Source organism: Lotus japonicus, chromosome 2 (genome assembly GCF_012489685.1).
Source record: "Lotus japonicus ecotype B-129 chromosome 2, LjGifu_v1.2".
Taxonomy (NCBI): domain Eukaryota; kingdom Viridiplantae; phylum Streptophyta; class Magnoliopsida; order Fabales; family Fabaceae; genus Lotus; species Lotus japonicus.
This window is the reverse complement of record NC_080042.1, coordinates 90,597,941-90,615,335: the sequence shown is the minus strand read 5'-3', so window position 1 is coordinate 90,615,335 and position 17,395 is coordinate 90,597,941. Positions and strand designations below refer to the sequence as shown.

At 38.0% G+C, this 17,395-nt stretch overlaps 3 protein-coding genes across 3 annotated transcripts; 1 reads left to right on the top strand and 2 right to left on the bottom strand.

Moving 5' to 3' along the window:
• Positions 1 to 922: 922 nt before the first annotated feature.
• On the top strand, positions 923 to 6,173 carry LOC130740914 (calcium-transporting ATPase 2, plasma membrane-type-like). The gene is made up of 7 exons (XM_057593634.1): positions 923 to 1,165; positions 2,392 to 2,446; positions 2,523 to 4,465; positions 4,560 to 4,718; positions 4,877 to 5,048; positions 5,183 to 5,481; positions 5,607 to 6,173. Exons 1-7 carry the CDS (start codon positions 986 to 988, stop codon positions 5,844 to 5,846), a joined length of 3,048 nt encoding a protein of 1,015 aa, XP_057449617.1. The 5' UTR covers positions 923 to 985; the 3' UTR covers positions 5,847 to 6,173.
• Positions 6,174 to 6,723: 550 nt separating this feature from the next.
• LOC130740916 (inositol polyphosphate multikinase beta-like) lies at positions 6,724 to 7,794 on the bottom strand. The gene is made up of 2 exons (XM_057593636.1): positions 7,392 to 7,794; positions 6,724 to 7,293 (listed from the first exon to the last, which is right to left on the bottom strand). Exons 1-2 carry the CDS (start codon positions 7,789 to 7,791, stop codon positions 6,875 to 6,877), a joined length of 819 nt encoding a protein of 272 aa, XP_057449619.1. The 5' UTR covers positions 7,792 to 7,794; the 3' UTR covers positions 6,724 to 6,874.
• Positions 7,795 to 8,203: 409 nt separating this feature from the next.
• LOC130740913 (uncharacterized) lies at positions 8,204 to 14,256 on the bottom strand. The gene is made up of 5 exons (XM_057593632.1): positions 13,085 to 14,256; positions 12,071 to 12,535; positions 10,901 to 11,968; positions 9,862 to 10,045; positions 8,204 to 9,179 (listed from the first exon to the last, which is right to left on the bottom strand). Exons 1-5 carry the CDS (start codon positions 14,129 to 14,131, stop codon positions 8,212 to 8,214), a joined length of 3,732 nt encoding a protein of 1,243 aa, XP_057449615.1. The 5' UTR covers positions 14,132 to 14,256; the 3' UTR covers positions 8,204 to 8,211.
• Between the last annotated feature and the right edge of the window lie 3,139 nt (positions 14,257 to 17,395).

Below are 17,395 nucleotides of genomic sequence, written 5' to 3'. Positions count from 1 at the left end.
CCACCATTGCTAGTACCACCACGATCGTCGCCGCTACCACTATCCACCACCACTACCACCATCATTACCTTTCAATACTACCACTACCACATCATCAGTATCGCCACCAACTTATAAGTATATGACTAAACGCTGTATAGTATTTAAATTTTATCAGTCTTATCCTATCAAACCTAATACAATCAAGCCTTATACTATTAAGTCTTATACTATACAGCGTACCAAACAAGCCTTTAGAAAAAATCAGATTTTTTACACAATATAAAAGAAGAGAAATTGTATTGGTACGGTAATAGGACTCTAGTTTCAAGTTTCAAGTCCGAGTAATTGACGTCCATTTTACGCGTTTGGTTTCTTTATATCTCTTTCGGGTACGTGTTTTACGCGCTTCTGGTTAGTTACTGACACACACACACACAAACACAATGAATAGTACCAAAACATTCACAAAAAAGGAAACGCGCACTGCATAGTGCATACTTCAAGTCTTCAATTCAAACAAAACCAAAAAGCATTAAGAAGGAAGAGCGCGTGGTTCCCAACAATAATTCTTGGTTTAAATCATAAAGCCATGCCATCTTATTCACTTTAATATTTTTTTCCTTGATTCAAATCTTATTTACTTTAATTCGTTTATAGTATTTCAAAAGAAATTCGTTTATATAATATAGCCCCTTGCACGAACCAAAAATAGAAAGGCATTTTAATTTTAATTTAAAATCTCTCTGTCTGCTTGTTGGTGTTTTACCAGGTCCAGGTCCAGGTCCAGGTCCACCCACCTTCTTCATTGGGACCTTCCTTCCATCTCTTTCCACGAAATCCATTCAAACTTGGAGTCTTTACCTTTTCCACAAGGCTGCTACAATATATATATATATATATATATATATATATATATATATATATATATATATATATCTCAGATCGTCATCTCATAGCAGTTACATATAACATATCACAACAAACAAAGCGTTTTACTGAGAGAATGATGGAGAGTTATTTGAATGAGAATTTCGGAGGAGTCAAATCCAAGAACTCCTCTCAGGAAGCACTTCAGAGATGGAGGAAGCTCTGTGGGGTTGTGAAAAACCCCAAAAGGCGATTTCGTTTCACTGCAAATCTCAACAAGAGGACCGAAGCTGCTGCTATGCGTCGATCCAATCAGGTAGTGGTTACTTCACTTCCTATTTTTGCTTTCAACAACTGTAAATTGGACATACCCTCATGTCTTTAACCTAAACCTTAATTCTAAATTATTCGACACTAAAAATACATATAAGCTTGCTAATTAGGGCACTCACTAAGAAATTTAAAATAAAATTTTTAATATATGAATTATATGGCAAGTTATAGTTTCTAATGATATTTTTTTTATTCTTTTTAACCAATGTTCACACTCAATATAATTTGTCGGGAAAAAAGTGACATGTCTAGGTATATTCATATGTCGAGTCATTTAGTTTTGGAGATATTTATTGGACTATTCGGCTGTTTTGTGCTTGTATTCAGTTTTCTTTCTTTTCTTATCAGAATTCTATAGACTAATCAGTTTTCATACTCAAGTTGACATACCTTGTTCGTGAAAATTTGACTGATAAAAAGAGTTAAGGCTTTAGAGGCAGAGCAGAAATTTTAATAATTCCAAATTTAGCCAAAATACAAATGCATGTTCTTGCATTATCTTCATAATACAACTGTTGGCATAGTGCTTCAGCAATTTGTCAAATGTCAAGTGTTTGGGGTTTGGATTCCTAACTCTTGTGAATGGAAAAAACTCATTGATCAAGCCCCTGCCGATTAGTGCGCTGATTGTGGGGTGAGGAATATGTCTCATGACATTGGCTGTGGGATAAGTTAAGAGAAAAAAAAGAATGCAATTGTTGACCCCTATTCCTTCAACTTCATGTTTTTTTTATAAGTTAAGTTCAAGAATACAATTGCTGCTGATATCTCATTCTCACCAAGTTAGGTTCAGAACTTTGTAACAACACAAGCATCAAGCATATACTTGACATTAAGAATTTGTATGTTACTGACACTGATCTTGAGCTAATCTAATTGACAATTGAGCAACTTTAATGTTGACAGATTCAATATAGAAGGACACCATGAATGGAACTATAGAAATGCATGCATTGGCCACTCTGATTTTTCATATTTTTTATTGATGATGGGGTGTGGACAATTTGGATATAAGATATAAAATGCATTATATTTGTCAATGAGTAATAAACACAATTGTTCTAGTCTGTACTCTTGGCTTACCCTGTATTCACCTTATATTGTTGTACTCTACATTTTCTTTGTCATGTTCTTTGCGATTCTCTCCAGTTTTTATTTTGGAGATCTCCATGTTTTATTTCTCCAAGACTTACTTTTTCCTTACTGCAGGAGAAGCTGAGGGTTGCAGTTTTGGTTTCCAAAGCAGCGTTGCAATTTATCCAAGGTAAGTTTCTTCATCGTTGTTCCCATTGCTTAAAAATTTTAAGAGTCAAAATGTTTAATCCTTATCATATCTACAGGCTCACAACCAAGCGAATACAAAGTGCCGGAGGATGTCAAAGCTGCAGGATTTCAAATCTGTGGTGATGAATTGGGGTCTATAGTTGAAAACCATGATGTAAAGAAGTTCAAATTCCATGGTGGGGTTAATGGCGTTGCAAAAAAGCTTTCTACATCAGTCACTGAGGGGATTAGTAGTGATGCTGATATACTGAACAGGAGACAGCTGATATATGGAATCAATAAGTTTACTGAAATCGAAGCTAAGAGTTTTTGGGTTTTTGTCTGGGAAGCACTTCAAGACATGACTCTGATGATACTTGGAGTGTGTGCTTTAGTGTCTCTGATAGTTGGCATTGCAACTGAAGGATGGCCCAAAGGGTCTCATGATGGTCTTGGCATTGTTGCAAGTATTTTACTGGTTGTCTTTGTTACAGCAACAAGTGATTATCGCCAATCGTTACAATTCAAGGATTTAGACAAGGAGAAGAAGAAAATTTCCATTCAGGTCACCAGAAATGCATATAGGCAGAAAATGTCAATATATGAATTACTTCCTGGTGATATTGTGCACCTTGCCATTGGTGACCAAGTCCCTGCTGATGGACTATTTGTTTCAGGATTTTCTGTGTTGATTGATGAGTCAAGTTTAACAGGAGAGAGTGAACCAGTGGTGGTGAATTCGGAAAATCCATTTCTTCTCTCTGGAACCAAGGTCCAAGATGGATCATGCAAGATGTTGATTACAACTGTTGGAATGAGGACTCAATGGGGCAAGTTGATGGCTACTCTCACTGAAGGCGGGGATGATGAAACCCCATTACAGGTGAAATTGAATGGAGTGGCAACCATTATTGGGAAGATAGGCCTATTCTTTGCAATTGTTACTTTTGCAGTTCTGGTGCAAGGACTTGTGAGCCATAAACTCCAACAAGATAGCTTTTGGAGCTGGACTGGGGATGACGCGTTGGAGATGTTGGAGTACTTTGCGATTGCAGTTACCATCGTTGTTGTAGCTGTTCCAGAAGGGTTGCCATTAGCTGTGACTCTGAGCCTTGCATTTGCTATGAAGAAGATGATGAATGACAAAGCCCTCGTCCGACATTTGGCAGCTTGTGAGACCATGGGATCAGCCACAACTATATGCAGTGACAAGACTGGAACACTAACAACCAATCACATGACTGTTGTGAAAACATGCATTTGCATGAATAGCCAGGAAGTGAGCAATAAGCCTTCTAGTTTGTGCTCTGAACTCCCTGAATCTGTTGTGAAGCTTCTGCAACAGTCAATATTTAATAACACAGGAGGAGAAGTTGTGATTAACAAAGATGGGAAACGAGAGATTTTAGGGACTCCAACCGAGACTGCAATATTGGAGTTTGGCTTGTCATTAGGGGGTGATTTTCAAGGAGAGAGACAAGCATGTAACCTTGTGAAAGTTGAGCCATTCAACTCTACTAAGAAAAGAATGAGTGTAGCGGTGGAGCTTCCTGGTGGAGGTTTACGAGCTCACTGTAAAGGAGCTTCTGAAATAGTTCTGGCTGCATGTGACAAAGTGCTCAACTCAAACGGTGAGGTTGTCCCCCTTGATGAAGAATCAATTAACCATCTTAACTCTACAATTAACCAGTTTGCTAGTGAGGCACTTAGAACTCTATGCCTTGCCTATATGGAGTTGGAAAATGGGTTCTCTGCTGAAGACCCCATTCCTCTTTCTGGATTCACTTGCATTGGAGTTGTTGGCATCAAAGATCCTGTTCGTCCCGGTGTTAAGGAGTCTGTAGCAGTGTGTCGTTCAGCTGGAATAACAGTAAGAATGGTTACAGGTGACAATATTAATACCGCAAAGGCTATAGCTAGGGAATGTGGGATTTTAACAGATGATGGCATAGCCATTGAAGGTCCAGAGTTTAGAGAGAAGAGTCTGGAAGAGTTGCTTGAACTGATCCCCAAAATTCAGGTGCTTCATACCTTCTATATTGTTTCAATACTAATTAATCTTACAAATGTTTCATGGTTGATCTTTTCAATAACATAATATTTTTTTTTTGTAGGTTATGGCTCGATCCTCACCTTTAGACAAACATACATTGGTGAAGCACTTGCGTACCACGTTTGGGGAAGTTGTAGCTGTAACTGGTGATGGAACAAATGATGCCCCAGCCCTGCATGAAGCAGATATTGGACTTGCAATGGGCATTGCTGGAACTGAGGTGAGTGTGATGCAATGTTACTTTCCCTTTGTAAATCACTCATTTTACCTTGTTAAAGAGGGCCATGTAAATCATGGTCAAATACCTAAAACCAATAGATTTGAAAAATAAATGTTGTGCTATATCAAAATCCGCCTAACTTCATAAAATATGTACAGGTTGCAAAAGAAAGTGCAGATGTCATAATATTGGATGATAACTTCTCCACAATAGTAACAGTGGCCAAATGGGGACGTTCAGTTTACATAAATATTCAGAAATTCGTGCAGTTCCAGCTGACAGTTAATGTGGTTGCACTGATAGTGAACTTCACATCAGCCTGCTTAACAGGTTAGAAAACTAGCTAATTTGTATACTTTAATTTTGAAGCATGAACTTGATCAGCTTGCATAACAGGATATTGAAACCGTTTTTCTTTTCTGCTACTTCTTTATCTTAATATTGTACATGAACTTTCTCTTCAGGAACTGCACCTCTCACAGCTGTTCAACTTTTATGGGTTAACATGATAATGGACACCCTGGGAGCACTTGCTCTTGCAACTGAACCTCCAAAAGATGATTTAATGAAGCGTTCACCTGTTGGAAGGAAAGGGAATTTCATCAGCAATGTCATGTGGAGGAATATCTTAGGACAATCCCTGTATCAGTTTACGGTGATATGGTTTCTTCAGGCAAAAGGAAAATCATTCTTTGCACTTAGTGGCCCTGATTCGGATCTGGTCTTAAACACACTTATTTTCAACACATTTGTATTCTGTCAGGTAAATTTTCTGAATGAAACTGAACAACTTGCTTAGAAATACTTATGACCCCAAAGACTGAGTAACTGTTGTGTCATGTGTGAATGTGTTATATTTAACAGATTTGGGTTGTCATGGTTCTGCAGGTTTTCAATGAGATAAACTCACGTGAGATGGAGAAAATTAATGTTCTCAATGGAATATTGGAAAACTACGTTTTCGTGGCTGTCCTCAGTGCTACTGCTTTATTCCAGATCATAATAGTTGAATACATGGGAACCTTTGCAAACACAACACCTCTCACTCTGGTACAGTGGTTCTTTTGTTTAGTTGTTGGATTTTTGGGTATGCCTATTGCTGCTGGCATAAAGATGATCCCTGTCTGAGGCCCTTGAATGGACAACTCTTCATCAAACAACATTGAAGATTTGTTAGTTAGTTACAGCAGTGCATAGAGACCCCTTATTCTTGTACATTCACAAACTTGTCTGGTATTGCTTGAGGCTTTTTGGGTAAAATCAGAAGTGGAGCAGCGAAGTAGAGCTATGGAGACTTGTGGCAGTTATCCATGAGCTACTAACAAACCACTAGTTAACCATTTTATTTAATATCTTTTTTTATTATGTTGACTCGTTGTCTATAAACAACTTTAAGCAATTAACTAGCCTTTTTCAATTTATTGCAATTTGTATGAATGAATTTCATTTGTTTCATCGGGTATTCTGTTATTTTAAAAGCAGTAATTCCATAGTTCTTACTACTATAAACTGAGCTAGAAAGAAAGAGCACAACCAGATGAAGCGGAATAGTTGTTAAAAAAGTTTTGTATCAAAAGAATACAATTAATTCCCTAATGTACGCCGAGGGGAAAAACACAAAGAACAAGACAGAAAGAGTACAAAAAATTTAAGAAAAATTTGCCTGAAAAAAAGCTAGTTAAATTGATATTGATCTTAAAAATTACATGAATTATGAATGAAAGCACAAGAGGTGGGTTGGAAATATTTGCATTGCTTCTTCAACTAAAACCTTCACCAAGTTCAGAACAAATCAAAGATAATAAGCATAGTCCAGAAGTAACCACACAACAAATATTTGACCAAGCGAGCTATGTATTAAGCAATCACAAGGACATTAAAGCATCATTTAAAACTTTCTGAAAAAGTTTCCAAAGACCATATAGAATCAACCATCTTTTCAAACAAAGAAGAATCAAGCTTTGTCCAAGTCACTAGTAGGCCGTGCAACATGAATCAAAAGATATGAAGCAATTTCTCTGCTGCATTGAACCCCATCATAAGATGAAAAGAAATTACAACATGAGGACATGAACTCCACATAAGATCACTAGGAAATTCACAATTGGGAACTCACTTAAAAGGAAAAATAAACAACAATGGCAGTGTAGTCTCACTCAGAGTTCAACTTTACCATCTACCCCAGCAAGGACATCTGAAACAAACTTAATCAAAGAACAAAGCCCACCCAAGAAGTTATGATCAATGGCACCCTTTGCATCCACCACATGAGCAAAATCAACAAGTTTAACCACAGCACCCGCTCTCTTCTTCCCTTCCTTCTCATACAACACAAGAACAGAACAAGAATAGAAATGAAAGATGGTTTGAACCTCAAACCATTTCTTAAGCTCCAAAAGCTGCTTCAAAACAGGGACAAAAACCTCAGACGCAAAAACACAATCTGGGTTGTCGGCATTCCCGTCGGAAGAAACAAATTTCCTCATAACCAATTTGACATCCTCAGCAGAGAGGCTCTGCAGGAACTTCTTGTGTGGCTGCCAGCATGAATTGGAAGCTCCCACAGACTTCAATCCTAAGATGAAATAAAATTAACTATTACAAAACAAAACCCTAAGATTATCATGATCATTATGAAATGAAGCAAAGAGAACATAGCAAAATTGGTTGCACCTGAAATTCTGAAACCCAGAGAGATGGAGGAGGATTCTCTGTCCTTCTGAAGGCACTTGTTGATGTAATCATCAGAAGCTTCTGGGTACCAAGTTCTGGAACCGATCTTGATGTCGGTGACGGAGGGGTTGGAGTAAGCGGAGAGGAGGTCTTCCAAGACGAGGTGGTCGGCGGCGTTAACGACGGAGGTGCCGTGGAAGATGGGGAAGAAGGAGCGAATGTTGTGGGGAATTCTGGGATCGGAGGAGAAGGAAGTGTAGAAGGTGACCTCGTTAGAACCACGCTCATCACTCTGAAGAGGCTTGTAGAACTTTCCAGAATCATCTACCAGAGGCCCATTCACACCCTCCTTCGCTTTATGCCCAGCGACTTGGTTTTCTGGGACACTCAAGTTCAACATTTTGCTATGCTGAATGAATGTTTGGATGAGTCAAATGACTGAAATATTGAATGACTAGGGACTATTGTCTTATTTTTATCATCTAACCACAATTTATATCTATAGGGTGTAAGCGTCATGGTACACGGTGAAAAACCACGGTGGGCTAAAATCGCAGACAGAAGCAATTTCTCCTAACCTTTGTGGCTATGCACTGTGATTTTGGCTTAACCGTGGTTTTCCACGGTGTATCCAAACATGCACTACCATGTAAAACTTAGTTTCTCATGAAATCTTTTCCTTGATGTTGATGGTGATATTCTTAGTTAATTACAAATGAAAGAAAAATCTTATAAAAACATTTCAATTGCATTGCAAAAGCTGAAAAGTATGTACATTAGAAATCTAATGGCCTTCGTAAATTGAACTCCAAAACTCTTTCTAGTCATCAGTCATGGTGAACCTTCCAGTTTCATATAGATGATATGTCCAAAGAGGTTCGAGCAACTCCTTTGCACGGAGTAATTTCCCCAGTTTATCATCGTCATTTTCTTCTGCTATTTCCCTCTCTATCTTATGATAGATTTCTTCTAGAGAAGACAGCATCATGTCACCCCAATTCTTGTCATCATCTTTAAACAACTTTGAACACACAAACTGCAAGAGTCCTAATGCAAGCCCAGAGTCCTTTTGTTCTAGCCCAACAAGTGAAGAACCCAGGAAAATAACACCAACTGCATCCATTATATCGGGATTCTTTTTCAGTAATACAATCAGCATTCCCAGAAGTTTATTGAATGCAGAGAATTTCTCCTGTTGAGGACTTTCATCATTTTCTTCAGCTTCATTTGGTCCAGAGAGCTCGGTCTGGGCTACAATCAAGGGCCATTTTGGAAACTGCTGCTTCATTTGTTCAGATGGAGTTAAATGTTCCCTACCAATGTCAGGATCTTGTAGAATACTTGCAGATCCTAATGCCAGAACCACATCTGGCAGCCAAGGCTTTGCTGCTGCAACAAGACGTGATGCATATCCAGAGCCCATGTATGATTCAATTGAAATGATTAAATCAAGCAAGTTATTGGCTAGAGTAAAAGCTTGTGGTGGAGTTGTGGAGGATCCACTAGAATCTGTGAGTATCATATTGAGTATTTTTGCAGCATAGGTAAAAGAGCTTTTCAGGCACAATATATTCTTTTTTTTATCCTCTTCCCTCAGTTGAATTTGGCTATGAGATAGCCGGTCCAATGAAGACACCATATCGTGTACGCACCTTGATGTGTAATCCAAGAATAATCCATGATTGTCAGGAGCAAAGCACATCGCAGTGGTATCAGCCATGAACTTGAGAACAGCAGTAAGCATCTTCACCTTACAGAATACTAGTTGGGGTTCTTTGAACTCAGATCCTATACATAAGGTTTTTAGACAGTAAGTAACAAACAGACCAGAGAGATTTTACAGACATAGTGCAAGACATAACAAATATATTATACCCAACCAATGTACATAGTTCAAATACTACTTATCAGCAACATCATTACAAAATACAACTTAAATCAGCAGTATTTTTAATTGAATCATAATTTTAATTTCAAAATTGAACCAAAACAAATTTACAGAAAAAGCTACATTTTTATGTGCATGCAGCACTGACATTTCAATCCTCATAGCCAGGACTAACAGATAGGCATATTTTGCTCCTTGTGCAGTATGTCTAAATTTTTTGTGCTGATAGTATCAATTAAGGGTTTGAAGTATCTTATGCCTTGATCCTTAAAAAAGAAAAGCCTGATAATGCTGTTGAAATAGAATGGTCAAAAGGGAAGAAACCTGTAAACAATGGTTAAAACTCGAAAAAGTACAGAAATCTGTGATCATAAATACCCGCATGTCTAAACCCAATTATCTGTCTAACTGTTCACCACATACAAATCTGTTTAATTTAGTAATTGTAATAATTTAGTGAGTGACTTGGGGCGGCAGTCTGTTTGGTGTGCCTGAGCTAGTTACATTACATTTGGTCAAGGCAACCTAATCCATTATCAGACCTAAAAAACTGTATAATAAATCTTATATGCATTTACTCACCACCACTACTTCGGTGACACGCATTTGTAGCAGATAACTTTCTCCTTTTTGCAGAAGTTTTATTTTTCCCATTGGTTGACTGCAAGTTATCTGGATCCTCATTGTGATCTTGTATGATATTATCTGCTCCAAATAGTTTTTCTAAACAGCTGAGCATGTGCTCTATTGTCAGCTGCAAGACAGTCTGGCGAAAATAATTTTTTATCGGAAATTAGGCAAGACGTAAATAAAATCAATCTGGTTAATGAATGGTAATAATTCAGACACAGTGGATGGTCTCAACTAAAAATGAATTAGTGTGCCGTATGATTACTATATTGTAATAATCATGCAGGAAACCTGAATGTTTCAAGGGAAAAAACAAATTCAACATTTTACCAGACAACTGAAACTAGCAGATAAGGAATATCAACAATAAAACTGGGGAAAAGAAGATGCAGACATTGACAAATTCCAGGCAAACTTATATTAGTCACCAGCATCACATGATATTATAGCCCCGCTTTGAAAGGTCAAAATTCATTGGTACATTGTACACTCACAAATTATGTAGAATATAAAAAAAACAATAAAAAATAACTTGAAATATCATATAAGTTATGCATTGACTACATAGAACACAGTGTAGGAATAAAATACAACCATAGGTCACAGTCATGATTGAGTATAGCCATACAGGTGACCACTCCGGCCGCAATTTGATTTGCGCTGTGATTTGTAATGCTAGGTGTGTGTCATATAACCAATTCACACAATTCAGACTTCACATTGAACTATTTCTATAATCATGATAGCAGAAACAAAAGAAAAAGGAGAGACAAACGTTTTAAGTCAAACAAATACAAATTCATATGATCAATTAGCAAAGAATATCTTTGGCATTAACGTACAACGCAATAAAGTACGAATGCACAAAATCATTTTAATAAACTTACAAAAATAGAAAACAACATCAGATGTGTGCATGAAATTAAAGGGAGATAAATATTAATTAGCCAAAAATTCAATAACAGAAAAAGTGCAAAATGAGTCTACTTGCCTCTGAAAGCAATGCAGAAGAATCAACCTTATGTTTCTTCCTCGTTGAACCATGATTCTTTATACTACCTGTGTCAACATTGTCAACAGCCATTTGCAAAGCAAGGGTGATGTATGCCAGAACAGGTGATATATCCATATATTCATAGTGTCCTGAATGCACAATGCTGACCTCAGAAACCACCTTAAGAGAAAAAAACAACATTTCTAAAGGTTGAGATCTCAAGATAGCTTTTCTGGTATCGTCATGCAGAAACAAATCTCTGACTTGCCACGCTGCCCCAACAGCTAGTAAATAATCATCCTCAAAAGATTGCTTTTTGTTAATTATCTTTGACTTCATCGAAGATTTTCCAGAGGATTTTGATTTCTTACTCGTACCAAATGAAACACTATGTGATGGCATGTCTGTGCCAAATTTAAAGTGACAACGATAGGCAGCCTTATGCAAGAGGGCTGTTAAGGATTCAAACATCTCATCAAAACCACCCAATGAAAGCAACAACTTATGTGAAGATCTCATTTCAGAATGGCGATCAACATCTTCAGGTAAACCGCTGCAATTTGTGACGACCGCCAAGCATTTCTCAAGAAGTTCATTAACATCATTTGGACAGACAATGGAGAGAATGTTGAATAAAGAAGACTGAGCTTGTGCTTTAGAAGAAACTACTGTTAGTAAGCCTTTCACTTTCTCTGCAGTAAGTAACTCCTTGAGACCATTTATATAGCTTGGCTCACAGGCTAAGTTATCACAGAGGTAGCTAGCAGCAACAAGAAAACCCTCAATCTGATTTTCTTCCATGTTATCCATTGACAGAACCAAACTCAGGAGTACTTTGACCAATTCCAAAAGATGAGTTTTAGATGCTCCTTCCAAGATGGCAAACTGGCAAAATCTTGCACCAGCCATTGGAGCCCTTCTTACAAGTGTAATGCAGCGATTACATGCCTCCTCCATGGGTACTTTGGAGGGAAAGTATGAAGGCATAAGCAATTTTGTTATCTTCTGAGCCACAGGAGGTTGATCATTAGCAAGCAAAGACAAAAGCAAATCTAGATCCACCACCTACATAACATACAGAACATCAGCCAGCCAATCAGCACTGATAATATTAGTAAATACATTAGATACAGAACTTCTTAAGCAATTGAGTTTAATAACATGTACCTTGTTGAACTGATAATTTCTGACATCCTTTAGATGGAGTAAGAGATCTGCTGCAGCAACTCTTACTGTGAGAGCATTGTCCACCATCAGGTGCCCCAGTCTTGGTAAGAGCACCTTAAGGATTTCATGAGAGTGTGGATTGTCAAGCAAATAAATGATGCCCTTCAACATAGAAAGCCTAACCTCATTGCATGCATCTTTAGACATGTCATCAAAAAGTTTTGTAAGTATCTTTGTTATGATTGGTGAAGGAATGATTTCCCAAAATAGATGAAGGACTCTGCATGAACCCTCAACAGCAATTGTTCTCACTTCTGGACAATCATCCGTTAGCAACCTTTCTAACAAAAAGAACTGTTTATCAAGCAAAATATCCTTTTCCTCCTTTGTGGCATCAGGGTCTTCAAGGGGGAACATGTCCAGAAGTAAATGCAAAGCATTCTGACGAACATTTGAGTTTGCAACCTATTGAAAAGAAGGAAAAGTAACATTCTATATCTGAACAACGAAAATAGTGAGGCATGTGAAAGAGTAATGTAGATATCGTCCTGGCCATTACTTATTATAATCTGAGAGCCCACACTAATCCAACACAATGCAGTGTATGTGTAGAAAACACAATTTTAAGAGGACTCCAAATTGATCATAAGCAGTATAAAATCATAAATATGAATACCAGGCCTCAAAAGTTAAAATCATGGAACTCTAAAAACTCAAATGCTGCCATTTTCTATCTACACAGATGAGTGCCGTTAACAACCAAAGACTGCAGATGTGCATCAATGACCTAGAGTTGTGAAAGCCATACTCTAACAACACTATAGTAAACAATCAACATGGTGAACTTTTAAGGACCACTTCAGTGTTGCCCTAACATTTTACCTTTGGCTGTTTATCTTAGCATCTTATAATACAAAGTCTTCATATGAAATTGAAGGTTTGGCAAACAAACATTATACATATGATGACATGCAGGGCAGGGTGGAGAAGAAAATTAATTTCTCTTGCATTTACCTGCAAAGACCTAAATATGATAGGCTCGGCAAGTCGATAGAGTAGTTTCTCTACCCCATCGGTGGTCCTCTGGTTAATAAAAGCTCCAAAAACCCTCCTAATATACGAAGCAAAAGCTCCAGAACAAGCATGTATGGCACCCTCAATCAAATCCTGCAAGAACCCATTCTCAAACTCAACCCTCGAATCCTCGGGTGCAGCTTTCCATGCCCGAAACAGAATATCCCCGTATGCCTCCAGCATTGATTTCCTCCCAAATGGTATCTGGGAACGAATCATCGCCAACATTTCCTTCCCAAGCTGACTGCTCAACCCAAAGATAAACGACAGGAACCGCCTCCCGTCTTCTGTTTTCAGATACAAGGGCGAAATCACAGACCGAACCAGCAACAGCCTCAAATCCTCAATGCTCTCGTCCTCAAAATCGAAAAGCGCAAACGCTTCCCGAAGCACACAAACCCTATGCACATCCACCTTCTTCTTCAGCGTCAGCGACCTAGAGAGCAGAAAAGGTAAAGTCTGGGAAATCAACGTCTCCCGATCAGGCAAATTCTCCTTCCACCATTCTTCACACAAGCCCTCGATCACCGAAGACAAAGCCAAATCCGATTCAAACACGATCAAATTATTGTGCAGCGCCTGCACACCAGGGAGAAGATCTGACGGGGAGAACGCTTTCCCAGGGTGCGAAACGCACAGCAGCGCGATGTTGGCGAGAATCTCGAGACGCTCGAGAAGCTTCTGCTTCTCGTCCTTCTCGTCGGGGTGGGGTTTGGAGGGGGTTTTGGAATGGCGGGAAGAGCGGCGGAGGCGCTTGGTGGGAGGGGTTGAGGGGTTGTTGTCACGAAGGTTGTGGAAGGATTGGACGGAGGCGGCGATGGAGTCGCAGAGGGAGGGAGGGAGGTCGGAGGAGGCGGTGGAGGAGGGTTTGATGGAGTGGATTAGGGTTTTGAGAGAGGGTTTGGAAGATTTGAGGGGTAGCGTTGTGGCGAGGGAGAGAAACTCTTGCGGTGAGGATTGTAGAGATGAGCGAAGCCTCTTCTCCATTGCGATTTCTGGTTTAAGCTTCGAAATTTGATGGCATTGGCACCTTCAATCAATGGAGTATGTCACAGAGGTTGAAGAGAGGGAAAATTTCAATTTCAAATTCCCATTTACCACCTCAACAAAAACAATAGGAATTAGGAAGTGTCCCGTTAATTTTAAAATAAAATAAAAATGAAGAGAAGTAATTTTTTTTTGGTAGATAAGAAAAAAGAAGGTCATGAGAGAGTTCGTGAACTTTTCCTCGTTTGGTTTTGTGAAGGCACATGTTAAGATCGATGTTTGAGGTAATCATTTCACATTTTGCACTTCTTCTCAAAATTGCGAAGAAAATGTAACTTTTCATTTTTTTTAAGTTTCTCACTTTGTCCTCACACCACTTATGTAATCGGTACATTAATTTATTGTTCATATGATAGAAGATGCGATTGCACATACGAATGAAGAGATTATTAGGGGACGTGGTGAAGTACCGGTCAGATATTGGGAAAAAGGAGAAAACAACAACATGCAAGGAGGGAATGAAGATAATTAGAAAAATTCTCGAGGAAAAAATTACAAAGTGGAGAATGCAAAAGGAAAGGAAATGAGTTGAGTTAGAAACTTAGGTTTTAGGGGAGTCGAATACTTAGCCATAAAGGGAGAAAACAATGTAACCTTGTAGAACAAGGGAGAAAAAGAATTGTAATTGTTCACACAATGTGCCTAAGGTAACAAGTTAGGAATGAAAATCCTAACACAATCTTAGAGAAAAAAAAGAATGAGCATGCTTTGTTACGGTGTAGGCACTCACTATATGATCAACCATGCCTAATTACAAATTATATCACACATATAATAGTTAGTCAATGCTTGCTTGCTCACTTGAGCCTCTGCACAAACTTAACCATATGGGCCCGACTTACCGTGCTCGATTGAATTTTGATCCATTAAGCTCAATTGACCATAATGCGCCAATGCACAAACATATGCCCCCAAGGCACCGGACCGAATAGCGAAGCGTGGCCTGAGTCCCATCATTCACCAATATTTTCCTTGTAATTCGGTCGTCCCAACACGAGTACACTAACCTTGTAACAACAATAATCAATGGTTTTTCATCTAATCACATGTATACTCCAAATTCCAAATGTTCCACCTGAACCAAAAATAACATGTATTGTATCATCCAAGAGCACAGCACATTTTCAACTCCTTATGACCTTACATTTTCTTTATGTTATTCAAGCCAATATTGTTTATACAGAGATGTTAATATACAGATTTAGTAGCTCCCAAAAAATAGGAAATTGAAAATATATATATTGAAGATACCTATGACACTCAACGAGACAAACAACGTGCTTTCACTCGGTCCATTGTCATTTGAGGTTTCAATTCTCGCGTTTGGTCCCTTCCTCTCTGCGTATCACATGCTCTTGAGTCCACAAGTCATTTGATTTTTCACTCAGATGAGACAAATAATTGCTGTCTAAATGAAAATATACAAATAAAAGATGACAAGAACGTTTTACTCATGAGTTATGACACACATAAGAGCAAAATCTTCTTTTCTCAATTATCCGTATAAACGTGATGTTTTCTGTGGTCCTTCAGACACCTCTCTGCAACCCATTCCGTGACAGGTATATGTACAGATGTAATGGTCTTTATCATTCACTTATACTAGAAATGAAAACTATTATTTTGCTTGTCTGGACTATAAAGCTGAAATGTTCATTTCTAATCAAAATTGAATAATATGATCCATTGAAAATTTGATACTTGAAACTATGATATAATCATTATGAATTGTCACTTTTATATATGGTTATTTTCTTAATTGGTGAGTGGTGACTGCAACTCTGTTGTATTATACATGCTTGGCTTAGTTTAGATGGAAAAGAATAATCAAATTTTCTTACTATTATCTGACTAAGCTTTTGATTTGTTTGAATTGTGCTAAAATAAACATATGGTGGCTTAGTTTATTGTTGGGAAATAACACATTAACACCTCTAGAGAAATAAAATAAGCTGTTCTTCCCGAATTGGGATTAATAGAATCTCTTCGTCTCGGGTTATGGTGTGATGTCCTAAAAGATTTCTCTTGCATGGTGGAACTACGTTGACACGACGATGGTGTGCCTGCAAAAGACACTCTCACACTTAAGCTAGTGAGAGAGCAAATAAATAATCTTAGAGTCTAACAAGAACTCAAAATTTGCGTAAAGAATAATGTTTTAGTAAATAAACAACTAAACCTGTATTTATATGTTCAGTGATTGTCGTATTAGTGACTTGAGGTCTTTTGAAAGCCTTGAGGAAGGTTTTTCGAGTTTATGATTAAATCTAGGTAACCCTGTATTGTGTCATTAAAACATGCCAGAAATATCCGCTAAGACGATTTTTGAGATCAATTGTTTCTTGACTAAGTCATCTCGCTCACCGATCTATGGTCTCGCGACCTTTTGGCACGGCTGAGATGCTATTGGGCTTTGTGACATTTTGGGTCAAGCAGAACACAATTCAAACACAATAATATAATGTGAAAAACTCCGAAATCAGAGAAAAAACCATAATGTTGTCTAATCTAACAATCAAAACCTTGGTCTCAACAAAAAAAAATGCTAATGACTGGTACGTCTTAAAACAAAGAACTTATGTATGATAATATAGTCTTAGCTTTCTTCTTGCTTCAACATCCTAGACAGTTTAAGATTTCTCCAATAGCTTCTTTGACCTCCCTCTTCCTTAACCATAATGACAATGTGGGACTTGCTTCACCAATATAATCAACTCGAACATCTATATCATAAAATTAAAAAAGAAAAAAAAAAGAGATCCCGGTGTTGTGCTTGGTTTAGGGTGGAGGAGGTGATATGGAAGATAAGATTAATTGGTGTCAGAAGCTATCCCATCTTAAGTTCTTGTGAATTGCATACACATCCAGTCTGGCATCAACCTTGTATTTAGCTAGAAGCAAGTTACCGTCGGTACCTCATTGTTTCATGGTTCACATGGAGACTGAAACCAGTGATGGAGATTCTTTTAGCCCCTGCAATTTTGTTGCTTAAATTAAATCTCTTGCTGTTAAAATTGCAGATAAGGTCAGATTGCACCAAGAGAACTGACACATGAGATCTCTGAGGTAGCACAATTCACATGATCAGTGATAGGCTGATAGCTCAATAATTGGTAACCACACTGAAGAGTGCAGAGGTTCACTGCCACCTGTTTGGACTTTGGAAATCTTTTTACTATTGATTCTAGAACTAAAATCAATTTT